Genomic DNA, 16,048 nt, shown 5'->3' on the forward strand with positions numbered 1-16,048 from the left:
TTTTGGGATTCGAGCGTCACTGATGAGTCTTTTGTAGGCGAAACGCGCGTCTGGCGTATATACTAAATTTAGTCCTGGTATCTATGAGTTTATTTTCATCATCTATTTTGCAATTTTTTGTATCAAATAAATACAGATTGTTGTCATGTTTCCACCCAAAAAAAAGAAGTTATATTTCACCGTTATAGTTTTGGAAGTCAAGTATAACCTTGTTGTAAGAATTCAAGGGAAAGATGGTGGTTAAAAAGCATGAGTGTCAATTTTAAGTTTAATTCCCATCTGTGAATTACTACCAATCACATAAAACTGCTCCAGCAGAGTTATAAAGAAAACAACTAAAATCGACACTACATACAGTTTACGGTCATTATAACATATTGGTTGATTGTTACGATTTGTTGGTATCTTATCTCAGTAGCGACAGGTTTCTACAGTCTAAAAAAGTAAAATCACAAAAAAACTGAACTCCAAGGAAAAAGTCCCTAATGAAATGGCAAAATCAAATGATAAAACACATTGAACGAATGGACAATAACTGTCATATTCCTGACTTGGTACAGACATTTTCAAATGAAGAAAATGGTGGATTAAACCTGGTTAAAACGCGCTTAATATATCACCTGTATGACTTAAAATACCGGTAAGTCGTCTGATCTGTAATTTGATCGATTGTGTCCAATGATTGTGACATTTTTACTGAATATTAACTCATATAGCGGTTGGTGTATACATAACAACAGGCTTCCGCTCCTTTCGGAGTTATTTTGTATTGTTATCTTGATGTGTCTCTTTCCACTACGTTTACCCGATTTGAACTTCGATGAACTTCTGTGTTCTGTTATTTCGTTGTTAATGTCTGTCATTTCGTTGTTTCTGTATTCTGTTATTTCGTTGTTTCTGCGTTCTGTTATTTCGTGGATTCTGTGTTCTGTTGTTTCATTGTTTTCTTCTTATAGATGATGCGTTTCCTTCGGTTTTAGTTTGTGACCCAGATTTGTTTTCTCTCAATCTATTGATGACATTTGATCAGCGGTATACTACTGTTGCCTTTATAAACTGCTGTCGCATTAATATGTCACCAGCCCGTTACTCAAAACTCCTATGTCGCAATGAGGACATTGATAAAGCAATTTTCGAATCATTAACTTGTCATGTAAATGAAAATAGTATTCGAAACACTAAGATGTTCTACTCCCATCTATTTTTAATTTAATTGCAATAATTGTGTTCTAACAGAACAATGTTATGAATAATAACAGATTTACAAGTTTGTAAACTAGACGCACATCTTGTACTTGTGAGACCCTTCATAATTAAGGGTAAAGAACGCATTTAATATAATTTAAAACATTATGACATGTGATCAAGATGCAGATATTTCACCAAAATGTGAGAAAAAAAATGGTATGTAAACATCAATGAAACAAAAATATTTAGTTTTCTTGATGTCATCGTAAACTTTACATTTCAATTTTCTAATTGCCACAACACATTTAATAGCATTTTCTTTTCATACTTTATAAACACCAGGTTTCTTATTTGTTACGCTAGACGCGCATTTATTTTACATAAGGCTGATTATATTGTCGAATAAAAAAGGTTGGAAAAAAGTAAAAACACAAAAATACTGAACTCCGAGGAAAATTCAAAAATGAAAGTCCAAAATCAAAAGGCAAAATCAAAAGTCCAAACGCATCAAACGAATGGATATCAACTGTCATATTCCTGACTTGGTACAGGCATTTTCTAATGTAGAAAATGGTGGATTGAAACTGGTTTTATAGCTAGCTAAACCTCTCACTTGTTTGACAGTCGTATCAAATTCCATTACATTTTCAACGATGCATGAACAAAACAAACATACTCAAAGAGTAAAAATGTCAAAAATAGGGGTACAGCAGTCAATATTGTGTTATCATGTTAATCATTTAAAAAAAAAAATGTAACGAAGAAGCACAAAAAGGCATACATTAAATTTAACATATTCATTTTGCTTATATTATACGACTTTATTTATCTATCGAAAGACTATCCGTAAAGGATGGAAGGTTTTCAGTATTGGTGTAAAATTGCGCGTTTGAAATTTACACAGGTAGACATAAAAAAATTGTCGTTCAAAGTATGACTGCATACATAAATGCAGAGTAAAGGGAAGGGAACTTATTCCGAACATTTGTGCCAAATATCGCTTTTTCCATCTGTGCCTTGCGGTAGAAAAACCTTAAGTGCTTCGAGTAATTATTTTTTTATAAACAGAAAATTTACAGAAAATGAACATCTTAAAACAAAATCATGCCAACACAAAAGTGATTACTACTAGGCTGGTGATATGCATTGGGACGAATGGTGAACTTTCAGTTGTATCGCTCCATTGGTTGTTATTACTCAATAAAGATTCTGGGATTGTATTTTATCAGGCTAGACGCACTGGTCGTCAACGTATCACTCATCAGTGGGGCTTGATTAAAAGAGTTGAAAGACCAACTAGACACGAAGTTAAAGAGTATGTCAATCAAAAATTAAAGTCGTACCAACAACCGTTACGAAACATCCAGCAGTGGCATCGTGTTCAATCTCATTAAGGTTATCGGCTTAAATATGATTTACATATGATTTACAGCAGACACGTGTACGTTGTCAATATATTGGAATTATATGCGACTGTAAAGAAGGTGAGTGGTTTAGCTATCTATAAAACCAGGTTTTATGTATCATATTCTACATAAGGTAATGTCTGTACAACGTCAGGAATATGACAGTTGTTATCCATTTGTTTCGTGTGTTTGAGCTTTTGATTTTGTCATTTTATAAAGGACTTCCCGTTCTGAAATTTCTTCGGAGTTTGTCATTTTTGTTATTTTACTTTTTCTATCTTCATAATACTAATTAAAGCACTCTAATCAAACAGATGACAGGTCATCAAACATGACCACGTAAGAACAAGCTATTAAAAGAATCATGTCTTCATGTCAGAAAACGTAATAATAACATTAACGGTACCATTTTTTTGCACCAGATGCGATTTCGACAAAACGTCTCTTCAGTGATGCTCGAAGCCAAAATATTTGAAATCCAGTTTATTCAAAAGATGGAGAGCTATAATCCAAAAGGTTCAAAAGTCACGCCTGTGCCTGAATAGCTCACCTTGTAAGAAAAAAATTTTGCTTTTATGACTTTCCTACACACAAAATATAGAAGCTCTTTGTGTGGCTGATCCTTTTGCACTTTACGTTGGTGACCTAGGTCTTATATGTTTTTAATTAAACAGACAAAACAGTTTAAACCACAATTTAAGGGGCAACAAATCCAAACGGCTTGACAAAATTAGCCAAAATAGATCTTGTCATGCTTATCATTTTTGCAGCGGATAATTTACACCTAGCTCCTGTAACTTTCAAAACAACAGAAATCCAATGTGATAGATTGAAAAATGTATATTTCAAGAACAATAACTAAGAAATATAATTTTGTTTTCGGAAATGTTCAGAGATAATAGATCTTGTACTGATCAATTTTACATGTTACACTGTTATTACTTTATGTTACACTGTAACTGCCAAAATCTTCAAAAACTTATTACCTTGAAGGAAATAACTTGAAAATAGGTTAATATATTTTCCTCAAATTTTCTATGTATATCGGATTGTGCCAATTTTCAATGACAGTAAACAAATCTGCAAAAACAATTACAGGTGAAACAACTCTGAAAAAGTTCACAGGTTCTACCTTTCCCTTCACTCAATGCAATCAGCTGTAATGAAATAATTTCCTGGCAAAGTAAACACCAACAATAAGTTTAAAACAATATAAAACATCCACTCACGGAATCATGCTTACACTTGGAGTATAAGGCCAGAGGATCCGTTAGGTCAAGGTCACCACCATACTGAAAGACCTGATAGGAATTTTATCTCCTCCCTGTAAGTCTCTACCTGATGCTTTTTACCCAACATTTAAGGTTGTGTATCTGACAAACCTTTGCATATTGACCTAAAAATCAGCAAAAAAAAATCCTGCTTAACCCAGCCCAACTATCCTTTCAGTTTCCCATATTATGATGATTATATTTAAAATAAAAGACATCAAGCAATTGCAACAGCATACAGTGACTCTTAAAAAACAGTAACCTAAAGTTGTTAATGTCTCTGTCATTTGGTCTCTGGTAAAGAGTTGTCTCATTGACAATCGCACCACATCTTGAGCTATTATGAAAAAATACTAGAAAACTTTTGCTACTTTATGTAACAATCTTTACTAATATCAACAACTGGATGGATATACGTCAACTATATCATTCTAAAACATGTAATTAAATCATTATATACACACACAATAACAATTATTTTTAAATCAAGCTAGTTAGTCATTGTAAAATTTGAAATTGAAACTAAAAAAATATAATTCAAGAATTTAAAGTTTTTAAGGAAAGGAAATTGTTAATTTTCATTTTTTTTTTTATTTCAATACGTATAAATTTAAGGTCAAAAGACTTAGCACAAATATTTGAGTCAACAATTGGGATTTGCTTACCCTTCCAGATCACCTGAATTTCTCACTGTTTTAGTGGGACTCTTATTTTTAGTCTTTAGATTTTCAAGAGGGAAATATTGAGCCATCTTTTCTATTCACATAAGGAATTCAAAAGTACAAATTAAGGTATAATGTATCTCTTATCAAAAGTTCAATCAGCAATATGTTATGTACAAAGTTACCAATCTAATAATTTCAGATGTTTTGAAAAAATATAATTTACTGATTTTTGTCCATAAAAATTATTCATTTATAATGAATGAGTTATGTAAGATAGGTCATCAAACAAACAAAACTTTTGCCATTAAAAAATATATAACCAACTTAAAAACATTATCAAAAGACTTTACAAAATAAAAATAAATGTAAATGAAAAATTTGAATATTATTAAAAATAAAATTATTATTCCAAAAAAAAGTAAATATGTCTGTTTTGCAAATGTTAATCAAAACTCATATTGGAGAGCAAACTTAAAAGATCCTTGAAGTCAAAACTTGTAGAGAAAAAGAGACAAAAACATTATATAGCTTACACAAGTTTGTAATTTAAAAAAAAATATTGGGCAGATCTTTAGTGTAGTATAAAGTTTAAGTACATTCAGAACAAACTTATCAAAATGAGTTTGACTGTCCCTTTTGGTAATTTCCCTCCCAATTGTATCAATTAATAAAAGTTCCCTTGATGTTACTCGTTTTATTTAGACTTTTATAAATTTAATAAAATAATGTTTGTAGATTTTGACTATCTGACCTAAATGAATTTAGAACCCAAATCATAATTGTAAGGCCATCAATCAATATCATCTTTTTGTAAAATACTGTTACAAACTGCATTCTTAAAAGAAATATGAGATCAAAACAAAAGTTAAATCTCTCTGCGATATAAACACATCAACAGATACTTCATATTTTTTTCTGCATTTTTCAGCTAAAAAACGTCGTCCACCTTCAGATTGGCGACATAAAAAAACAGATGAAAATTAATGAAAAAGAGATGAGAGAGACAAATGCAAACTCAGGCATAAAACCAAAGAATGATAAAATCAGATCATTTTTGCAAAATTAATAAATGATTTGTTTGTGCAAAATTCAAACCATAAAAGAAATTTCAATTATCATGAATATTCATCTAAATTTGTGTTTGAAAGATGGCATACATTCAATTTTTCACAAATAGACATAAAAGGGTTTTTGTTATGATGTCACAAAATATTTATTTTTACAAAAAAGATCATACTACTTTTTTTTTTTGTATGGCTTTTTATTGCCTTATCTTTAAAACTGATATAAATGAACATCTGGAATCAAAAATGAATATTTTAGCTGAAAGTTACTCAGATCCTCTTCTTGTTAATTTTTTTTTATAAAAAATGCAAAACAATTGTTTTTCACTTGAATTCATAAAAAGACTTTATAGCACTAATCATAAAGAATAATAGAGTAAAAGTCTACACAAAAAATTGTGTCTGGTCCGAATATCAAATTATAATAACAATTATATACATCATTAAATCTTACAACATAAATAAATGTTTGTACATGCTGCCTTACAAGTTACCATAACAATATATATATAGCATCGGAAATATCTGTACACTGTACATAACAATATATGCAGACAAAATAATCTTTGTAAACTACACATAACAAAATAAATATTAAGAAAATCACTATGCATAACAATTTTTTCGGGAAAATTCCTCAAAATATTAATTCAGATCTTTTATAAGAAATATAATCTCACAGGCCGGACCATTTTTAGCACTTTATTTCAAACATTTATAATGAGAATTTAAAACAATTTGTGAGATGTATTATTTGATAATATGATAATATATGTTTGTCTCAATAATTTTTAGATAGCAAACAACTCCCATTGTTTTATTTTTTATCATTCAAAGTATTTTCACAATGAAACCCACAGAAAAGTAACTTAAATACTACTCCTGTTAAAAATAATACTTAACATATTGGTTCCATATCTATTAAACTAAATTTAAGAATAACTCTATATTAATTGGTTCACTTCATAATAAACATGTGTACTAAATTCAGTTGATGTGAACACAAACTAACTTTGATCAAAACTTTAACATCATACAGAAGTCGCAGACAAATATATATATTAGTTTAGGTAGAGACAAATGGACAAATTGACTGGAAAATGAAGTTCTCTTATGGACAGGGCATCAAAACCTATCCACAATACAGATGATTGATATCAATTCAAATCTTAAGAATTTGTCAGAACCAAATGAGTTCAGGAATCAAATTATCATTATATATTAAACCAAATCTGTCAATCAGTAAAATAGCATTATACGATGCCTTTAGCTGCAAGTTCTTCTCTCACTCTGTTCATATAAGTAGAATCTGGATAGCCAAATCTAAAGAGAAAAAAAAAAAATGTCACATGGTAAAGTTTGGTGCAATATATATTGACATGATTTATTGAATAATTGTTACATGCTTAATGTACAGTACACGTACATCAAGAATAAAGATTGGTCGATAAACTGTAACAAGATATTTTTAATATCCAGTGCCACTATACATTTGTACAACACCAAACTTTGACTAGAAGTTGCTTTAAAAAATCTTATTCAATGTTAGGGAAAAACACAACTGAGATAAAAGTCAGAAAAATATTTAACATCCTTTCCCATTTCAGCACATAACAGGCTATTATTTGAACTTGGAATTATTTTTAATTATAGAAATTGAATAATTTCTTGTGTTTAAATTTTTTTATAAATTCCATGATTATTGGGTATTTAAATGATCTTTTGAGCGATTTTAAAATAATACTTTCCATACAATGTATTCTGGTAAGATAGTGTTTTGTGCGGCACATTACATTCTATTGAAAATATACTATTTTCTTTGTAATAGACAGTGTTGTGCACAGCACAGAACATTTCAGTACAGAATAATAATGGAATTTATTAAAAATTTCTATAACAAGAAATCAAGCAAATTCCATAATCAAAAATAGTTCAAATAATAGCCTGTTACATATACAATGAAACTATGTAAATACTCAGGATGGCAATTTTTTGGTGGAATTAAAAACTCAGTTCCAATAATAGTGAGTATTTGAATACTCAATTAATATTTTATTGTGTGTTTTTCTATGTTGTGATGTTATGCTATTGTTTCAGATAAAGGGAGAAGGTTTGGATCCATTAAAACATTAATCCCGCTGCAAATGTTTGCATCTGTCCTAAGTCAGGAATCTGATGTACAGTAGTTGTCGTTTATTTATGTAATATATACGTGTTTCCTCTTTTCTCGTTTTTTTATATAGATTAGAGTGTTGGTTTTCCCGTTTGAATGGTTTTACAGTAGTAATTTTGGGGCCCTTTATAGCTTGTTGTTCGGTGTGAGCCAAGGCTCCGTGTTGAAGGCCTTACATTGACCTATAATGGTTTGCTTTTTTTTTTTAATTGTTTTTTGGATGGAGAGTTGTCTCATTGGCACTCACACCACATCTTCCTATATCTATATACAAGAAAAAACTATTATATCTGTAATTGTAAAAAGAATTATTGTGTTTTATAATTGTGCAGTGTTTTTATCTTTCTTTAATTACCTTCTCATCAACTCATTAATAAATCATGAGTGAGCAATTCAACTAATAATCATAATAAACAATTTTTATAGTTCGTTCTTATGTTGTACTGTTATACCTCTGTCCAAGGTTATGGGAGGGTTAAGATCTCGCTACCATGTTTAACCCCCCCACATTATGTATGTATGTGCCTGTCCCAAGTCAGGAGCCTATAATTCAGTGGCTGTTGTTTGTTCATGTGTTACATATTTGTTTTTCGTTCATTTTTTGTACATAAATAATGCTGTTAGTTTTCTCATGTGAGTTGTTTTACATTGTCATTTCAGGGCCTTTTATAGCTGACTATGCCGTATGGCTTTGCTTATTGTTGAAGGTCGTATGGTGACATACAATTGTTAATTTCTGTGCCATTTTGGTCTCTTGTGGACAGTTGTATTGTTAGCAATCATACCACATCTTCTTTTTTATAGTTGAATTTAATTGTGGAAATCACTTACTTGGTTGGGCCACCTTCCACACTGGTTTTGTGGTGAATATCATTCCAGGTTAAAACATCTTCCTTCCCTGTTGTCCGTGATGCTCCGATGGTGAAGATTAATTTGTTATCGAATGCTCTCTTTAGAAGTTTGTAGACCTGCTTTCCCTCGCTGTTATTTGGTAAATAAGCTGTCCTCTTTAAGGCTTTGTATCTTCTCCCTGGAGTTGGATGATTTCTCTAGAAAAAAGAAAAGAAACTTGGATGTGCTAAGAAGTTAGATTAATGACATTGATATATTTCCTTTGCAGTAGCATTACATGTGTATGAGAATTATTCGCTGTTGGAAAGTTTATAGAGGGGCAGGGTTTGGCGGTTATTATCATGTTTGCTTAATTTCATTCTCACATTCATATATATAGTGTAACCCTTGTTAGTATGGTTCAATGTCCTAAATAGTGATGTTTTAAATGTTACTTAAGGAGGCTCGCGGGTATAAGATTTTCAGAAAAAAATCAAACATTTATTTTTCTTTGCAAATTTTATTAATTACCTTTAGTAGTTGTAACTTTATCTTATGGTACAAGAATTTTTCCAAAAGATCAATACAAGTTGGCCCCAGGTGACTTTTAGAATTAAGATATCATTGAAAAAGCTCCAAATTATCTCCCTTTGGTGCAAAAATGCCCTTTTTTGGCTCTAAAAATGAAATATCTTTTATAACTCATCGGTGACCTATATTTTTTATTGTTGTTTTCGAATAGGCTGTTCATAAACTGAATAATTGTAAATTTTAACCAATTTCTGTAATTTAGTTCTTTTTTTATTTCGATATTACCAATATTTCTCCTATTAGTTCAACAGAAAAAAAGGACATTAACAAAAATGTATGTTTTTTTCGAAGGCAGATTGTGAGCGTAAATGCACGGTGACCCCATTTTTTTATTTCATTTTTCCATTAGGTATAAGGTAAAGTTAATTTATAGAAAAATATAGAGAAATCCTATATTAAATTAAAAAAAATATTTAGACCTGCGAGCCCCCTTAACATAAGAAACGTTTGTTTAGTGCTTTCAAGTTTTGCAGGCTTCATGGTGCTCATACCAAAAACTGTTGATAGAAATGTCGTACTTTGATTGAATATCTAGGAGATCTATACAAATAGCCTACAAAAACACTTACTGTGATTTACTAATGCAGCTTTAAATAAAATTGAGAAAGGAAATGGGGAATGTGTCAAAGCGACAACAACCCAACCATAGAGCAGGCAACAGCTGAAGGCCACAGTCGTCCTTCAGCTGGCCCCCTAAAAACATGTATACTAGTTCAGAGTGGACATCATTCTAAACTCCAAGTGATACACAAGAAACTAAATATAATAAAAGACTGAGTAATATAAACCTTACCATTTGGACCCCTGCTGGAACATCATACTGAATGACAATAGCTCCTTCACAATCCTCATAACCTGGTATCTTCAACAATCTGTCTATCTTAGATGTCATTGAGGCTAATGGCTGATCTCCCCTGACAATCCCATACAGAGTACCACAGGTTGGGCAAACAGGTTTACCACTAGCAAAATGTCTGTCAACACACTTCTGACAAAATGAGTGTCCACACTTGTCCAGAGTTTTGGGATTTTTCATTCTCTCATAACAGATAGGGCATTCCTCAATGTGATTTTGATAAACTAGATGTGCTGGGAGACTAGCTGTTCCATCAAAATCTCCATTCATTCTTAAATCGCTTGTTAGCTTGTAATCACTGTTCTGTCCATTCTCATCGGTCCTTGACCTTGAGGCTTTGATTTTACTTGGTGCTGTCTTTGGTCTGAGTGAGGAGAGATTTGTCAGAGTTTGTTTTAAAACTGGAGACTTCCCTGGGGATTTAGAACTAATACCAGATGTCTTATAATTACTATTGGTCGTTCTTGGGGAAGAAAACTTTGGCACAGCAGAAGAATTAACATTACTGGGATTATAAACTGTTGTTTTCAACTCATGTCTGTCAGATTTAGATCTTGGAGTTCGATCCAGTGATGAAGATCGTCTTAAACTCTTTCCCTGGACAGGCAGAGTCTGAGGACCCCAATCGTCTGTATGAGAATAGTACCTTGGAGTACTTATATCCACCTTCTCCTTCAGTTCTAGGCACTTGACCTTTGCTGTCTGGACAGCTTTTGGTACACCTCCTTCCAGTAGAGAATGGATGATAACAATTGTTGTAACCACAGCATCCTCATCATTGTTTACCATGTGAATTTCTCTCAAGTTTTGTCTCAGATTTGTCTTGCTCTTATCATAATATAACAAAACTGCATCTAAAAAGCACTGAACTGAGGTATCCAAAGGGGCACCAAATATACCTGAAAATATACTAAATATTTAGTATTTAAAAAAGTATGAGATGTACCTTGATAGTCATTAAAATATACAACATACAATTAAACACTTACAGTACCAAGAAAATACTATAAAAATAGTATCCAAAGAGACACAAAAAAAAAGTTGTTTTGTTACTGTTGTTGTGTTGTTGTCTCATTGACATATAAATTAACCTGTATCTCCTTTAACATGTTTTATTAACACTTAATAAATCTTATAAACAAAAATAACATCTATTGAAACTACCAGAATTATATTTGACAGGACAACTGGTCGTCTCTCTTGTATTGTAAAATTTTATCTAATCCCAATGGCGAACTTTCTATACACATTTTGGATGCATTATGTTTGATTCCAATTGTGAACTTTCTATACATTTTTTGGATGCATTATGTATAATGCACTTTTTCAACAGTTTACAATACAATTGTCATTTAACTTTGTGTTGTATGTACTTACCTGAGCTTATACAAGGAACGCTGACAGATGATATCTTTAGTTTAGAATCAGCATACTCAAAACAATTCATATAAGTCTGTATCAATTCATAAGTACATCTCTCTTGTCTTTGTTCCAGCCAGATAGGTCCAACAGCATGTAGTATATGACGGACCTTCAATCGACCTCCAGCACTCGTGTGCATCACCTGTGATGTACCCATACTCCCATGGTTTCTGATGAAGTCTTCGCACTCTGTGTCCAGACGAGAACCAGCAGCTTTAGAGATGGCACCTGCAACACCCGCACCATTAAACAAACTTCCATTTGCTGCATTAACTAATCCATCTGTTTCAACTGCTGTTATGTTTTGGAGCGTCACAACAACTTTAAGACTTCCTACAGTAAATTCTTGGTAAGATGATAGAGAAAAATCAGTAGAAAACATGGACTGGTTTCCTATTGGTTTCTCTTCAGGAAAAGTTCTCTGTGGACTGGAAGCAGAGAATTCTCTGAATGTGTCATTGGCTTGTCGAGACCTTTCACTATCAGATGACCCTTTTGAACTTTTGAATAGCCTCTGAACTTCATCTTCATCAGTGTCATCAGATAGGTCACCGATGTTGGTTATGTGAACTTTTGGCTCAGTAACTTGATATGTCTCACTACCAAGTAAAGTTATTGAATCAGAGGGATGCACATTCCTATGGTCAGGATTTGAACTCAATGACTTCTTTTGTTGTGATTGGGTTCTATCACTCTTTTTTAATGTACCAGATAAATCAGGTTCCAACTCATCAAAACAGGAAAATTTTGGGATAGTACTATCATTATCTGTTTGGTTTGGTTGGATAATGGTGCCAGTCTTTGGTCGTACCTGGGGATCTGTATGACTGGAGTCATAATGTGATGATAAATAATTTGGCATATTGTCAACTTCCTTTAATACTGATTCCTTCTTGTGGGAAGATGTTGGTCTCCTGTTGGCAGATTCCTCTACAAATCTAGCAGTAGAGCGTTTCTGATAACCATGAGATGTATAAGGGTCAGAATCAAGGTCAGCAAAAGGAATCTCTTGTGACACATTTCTTGACGTTTTCCCAGATGTCCGTTCTCTAAACTTGTGAGACAGAGAATCATGACTTACATTAAAACTAGACTCTCTAGCATCGTTATCTTCATCTGTCCTCAATTTTGACCTTTCTCTGTCTCCATCCTTAGATTCTTGCCTTTGGTAAATTTTAGAATGGATTTTACGTTGTGCTTTGAGAGAATGATTAATAGCATTCCATGCCAGTTCAATCTGAAAAATGTTTCCAATCAACACCAAACAATGATCTTCAGGATTTTCTTCCAATTGTACTTCGATGACATATTCTAAACGATCTTTGATTCTGTTGGATACTGCTACTAAAGATGATATTTCTGGATTGAGTTTGGCTGATATTTCTGAGAATATCTGCAAAATTATATTAAATGTCTTTATTCTATCTTGCTAATTCCATAACATAACTTTAGTAATGAACAGGGTTGACAACTGACAATAAGAATGACCTATGTCATTTACCTGTGTCCTATGTTGAAGACGTGTCTAAAAACATGTCGATTTTACTCTGTAGTAGACTATTGCCAGAATTAAGAAAATTACTACATCCACTTATTTCAATGTTTTTACTTTTTCACCCTTGATTTTAGCATATGATCCATGTATAAAACAATGTGACTTTTGAATAGAGATCAGCATATAAAGTGATGTTCCTTAGCATTGGGTTTTAACAACTGCCTTTTAAGGAATTTTGTGTCATACATGCCTTCATTTAATTAACATACTGGGGGTTCATTATTATTCATTGGATACCAATTTTCTTGGACTTAGTGGGTGCAGGTGAACTATGAAATCAAATGTTCAACAAATAACAAATGTTGTATAGGATTGTATGCAGTCGCAGAGTTGCACCACAAAATTAAAAATCCACTAAAATGTAAGAATTCTTTAAACCATGAAAATTGATACCCACGAAAAATAAATGAATCCACAGTATAAAGTATTTACCATTTGTTCTGTTCTGACAACATGTACATCATGTCCATCAATGTTGTGATCTCTGGATAGAAGTAAGTCAACAACTGAATTATAAATATATATCAGATACACATGTAGATTGACAAAAGTAAGAAAACTGATATTACATTTGTATAAATATCATGCATATAGTAGTCTTAACTTGCATCATATACATTTACATATTCTAAAGTGGAATTATATACATTTGTTTTGAACTTAGTCAACATGTTAGTATGCTAAACTGGCAAAACATACATGTATTTTTCTTAGCTGGCATAATGTCCATGTATTTTTATTAACTGGCATAATGTTCATGTATTTTTGTTAACTGGCATAATGTTCATGTAGTTTTATCAACTGGCATAATGGTCATGTATTTTTATTTACTGGCATAATGTTCGTGTATTTTCATTAACTGGCATAATGTTCATGTATTTTTGTTAACTGGCATAATGTCCTTGTATTTTTGTTAACTGGCATAATGTCCATGTATTTTTCTTCACTGGCACAATGTTCATGTATTTTTGTTAACTGGCATAATGTCCATGTAGTTTTGTTAACTGGCATAATGTCCATGTATTTTTGTTAAAAACTGGCATAGCATACTTTAATAGTCATTTATTTTTCTTAAAACTGGCATAACATGCATGTTTTTTTTTCCCAACACAGTGAGAGGTAAATAGAACATTGTTGCAAAAAAATCTTAATTTGCAAAAATATATAAATGTTTGAATCAATTATTTAGGGCAAATGACATTGGTCCTAAAATGCATTTATAAATTCCCTTTTATTTGTTTGTTTTTTTTAAATTGTATTTTTATTTCCTCCTTTTTATTATCATGATTATAATAATATATAAAATCAAACACAAATTACCTTCTTGATTTCGAAAAAATATGACTGCATCATTGTTGAGTAAAGGGAAGTAAATCTTTTCTATTTTTCCACCAGCATGTTTAGTGTTGCTAAAGTATATCTTTAGGTCTTCTACATCTAGGTCACGAGAAATCTGTGAAACTCTTACTCCTGCCATAGCACATTACTTATCATAGCTGAAAAAACAAGACACAGTATTTATATACAAGGCTGTTTTCACTGTTAAGACTTTTACTCAGTATTGAGGCAACACAGTTTAGCAAGATTTAATAACGATTTTGATTTTAAGTTTGATATAGGCATGTGCAATTCTGTGTAGTCCAGAGTTTTAATTTAAGACAGGAAATTAAAAGTTTGGTAATAATTGATTCAGTATAAACCTTTTCTGTGTTGAAGTCAAGATAAGAAAAACAATGCAAGTTTATCTAATATTGAGCCAATGTCTTTTGATGGTCATGCAATCATTAACAATTTTTGATATAAAGACATCAATTTTGACTCACCAAATAATTTGAGGTAAATATTTTAGGAATAAACATTATATTTAAACAATGTAAGTCGTGTAAGTAAGTCATCAGAATTCCTAAATATTTCAAATTTCATATTGATATTTGTAATATTATAACTAAGTCCTTAAATTATGTGATTTACTTTTACTTTTTCTACATTTGTATATTGTTTTTAACATTTTCATAAACATGATTATAGCATGTTATGTACTGTCATGTATGTAATAAACATTTTTTTTAAGGTTAATGATCGAATAGAACTTGCAGACATGAACAATTTCTCAATGTATGTAGTTAATATGAAATATTACCGACATGAGAGGATATGTTATATTGTAATTCAAATTCTATTTAAAATAAAATGCATCTTCTTCTGGAATGCTCTCTTAACAATAACCTCAGGAGAGATACAGATGGTAAATTGTACATGATGTATGACTGATTATATAAAAAAAAATACCCCAGTTTAGTTAATTTAATCAGAAATGATCTTTTTACATGGATCATAATGAAGATAGCACTAAGCAGTTTTTTTTATCTATTTTATAAGCATACCTTGATAAAGGCCTGTAACTTAACATCAGAAAGTTAGTTTAATATTCTAATAGATAGCAAAATTATCTCCCCTTGACCACTGATCCTTTCCTCACATATAGGAAGATGTTGTATGATAATGAGTGCCAACTGAGACTAGTACTACTACAAATTTATGTTATACATGTAGTAGTCTAAGATGCCAATGAGATAAGCTCAGACAACTCTATGATACATTTTACAAGGTATTGTCTATTGACAATATGACCCATGGACACTGTGGCGGTATAGACAACACATCTTATTGACGTTTCAAAAGGCAATCAGAGCTTAAATAGATTATTTTGAATAAAAGACCCTGGCTGATTCCTAGCTACATGTATATACACTTTCATGTTGACCTAATATAAATATGTTGTGTTATCTTCCATCATTTGTTCAATTTGACCAGAGACATGGATATCTCTGATTTGACATAGACTATTATGAAAAAAAAATTAAATTGACCTGTCAATGTTATATTTAATTATGTGCTTGATAAATTATGAAGTTGCTATACCATTTCAATTTGTATTGAAGATACATTAACCTGTTTTCACATTGTGATTAATTTTACAGAATTTTGTGGTTTGCATAGTTTCAGTTTCTATACTAAAGTGATAC

General features: G+C 31.5%; 1 protein-coding gene across 2 annotated transcripts; it reads right to left on the minus strand.

Annotated features, from left to right (window-relative positions):
* Nucleotides 1-6,360: 6,360 nt before the first annotated feature.
* On the minus strand, nt 6,361-16,034 carry LOC134715645 (uncharacterized). 2 transcript variants are annotated; one of them, XM_063577972.1, is made up of 7 exons: nt 15,945-16,034; nt 14,343-14,518; nt 13,455-13,528; nt 11,423-12,860; nt 9,983-10,944; nt 8,599-8,816; nt 6,361-6,917 (listed from the first exon to the last, which is right to left on the minus strand). In XM_063577972.1, the coding sequence occupies exons 2-7, from the start codon at nt 14,497-14,499 to the stop codon at nt 6,848-6,850; spliced, it is 2,919 nt and encodes a 972-aa protein (XP_063434042.1). In that variant the 5' UTR covers nt 14,500-14,518; nt 15,945-16,034; the 3' UTR covers nt 6,361-6,847. The 2 variants fall into 2 exon arrangements, with proteins under 2 accessions (XP_063434042.1, XP_063434043.1); XM_063577973.1 differs by having other exon boundaries at nt 15,975-16,030.
* Between the last annotated feature and the right edge of the window lie 14 nt (nt 16,035-16,048).

The sequence above is a fragment of the Mytilus trossulus genome, chromosome 4 (assembly GCF_036588685.1).
Source record: "Mytilus trossulus isolate FHL-02 chromosome 4, PNRI_Mtr1.1.1.hap1, whole genome shotgun sequence".
In the NCBI taxonomy this organism is placed as follows: domain Eukaryota; kingdom Metazoa; phylum Mollusca; class Bivalvia; order Mytilida; family Mytilidae; genus Mytilus; species Mytilus trossulus.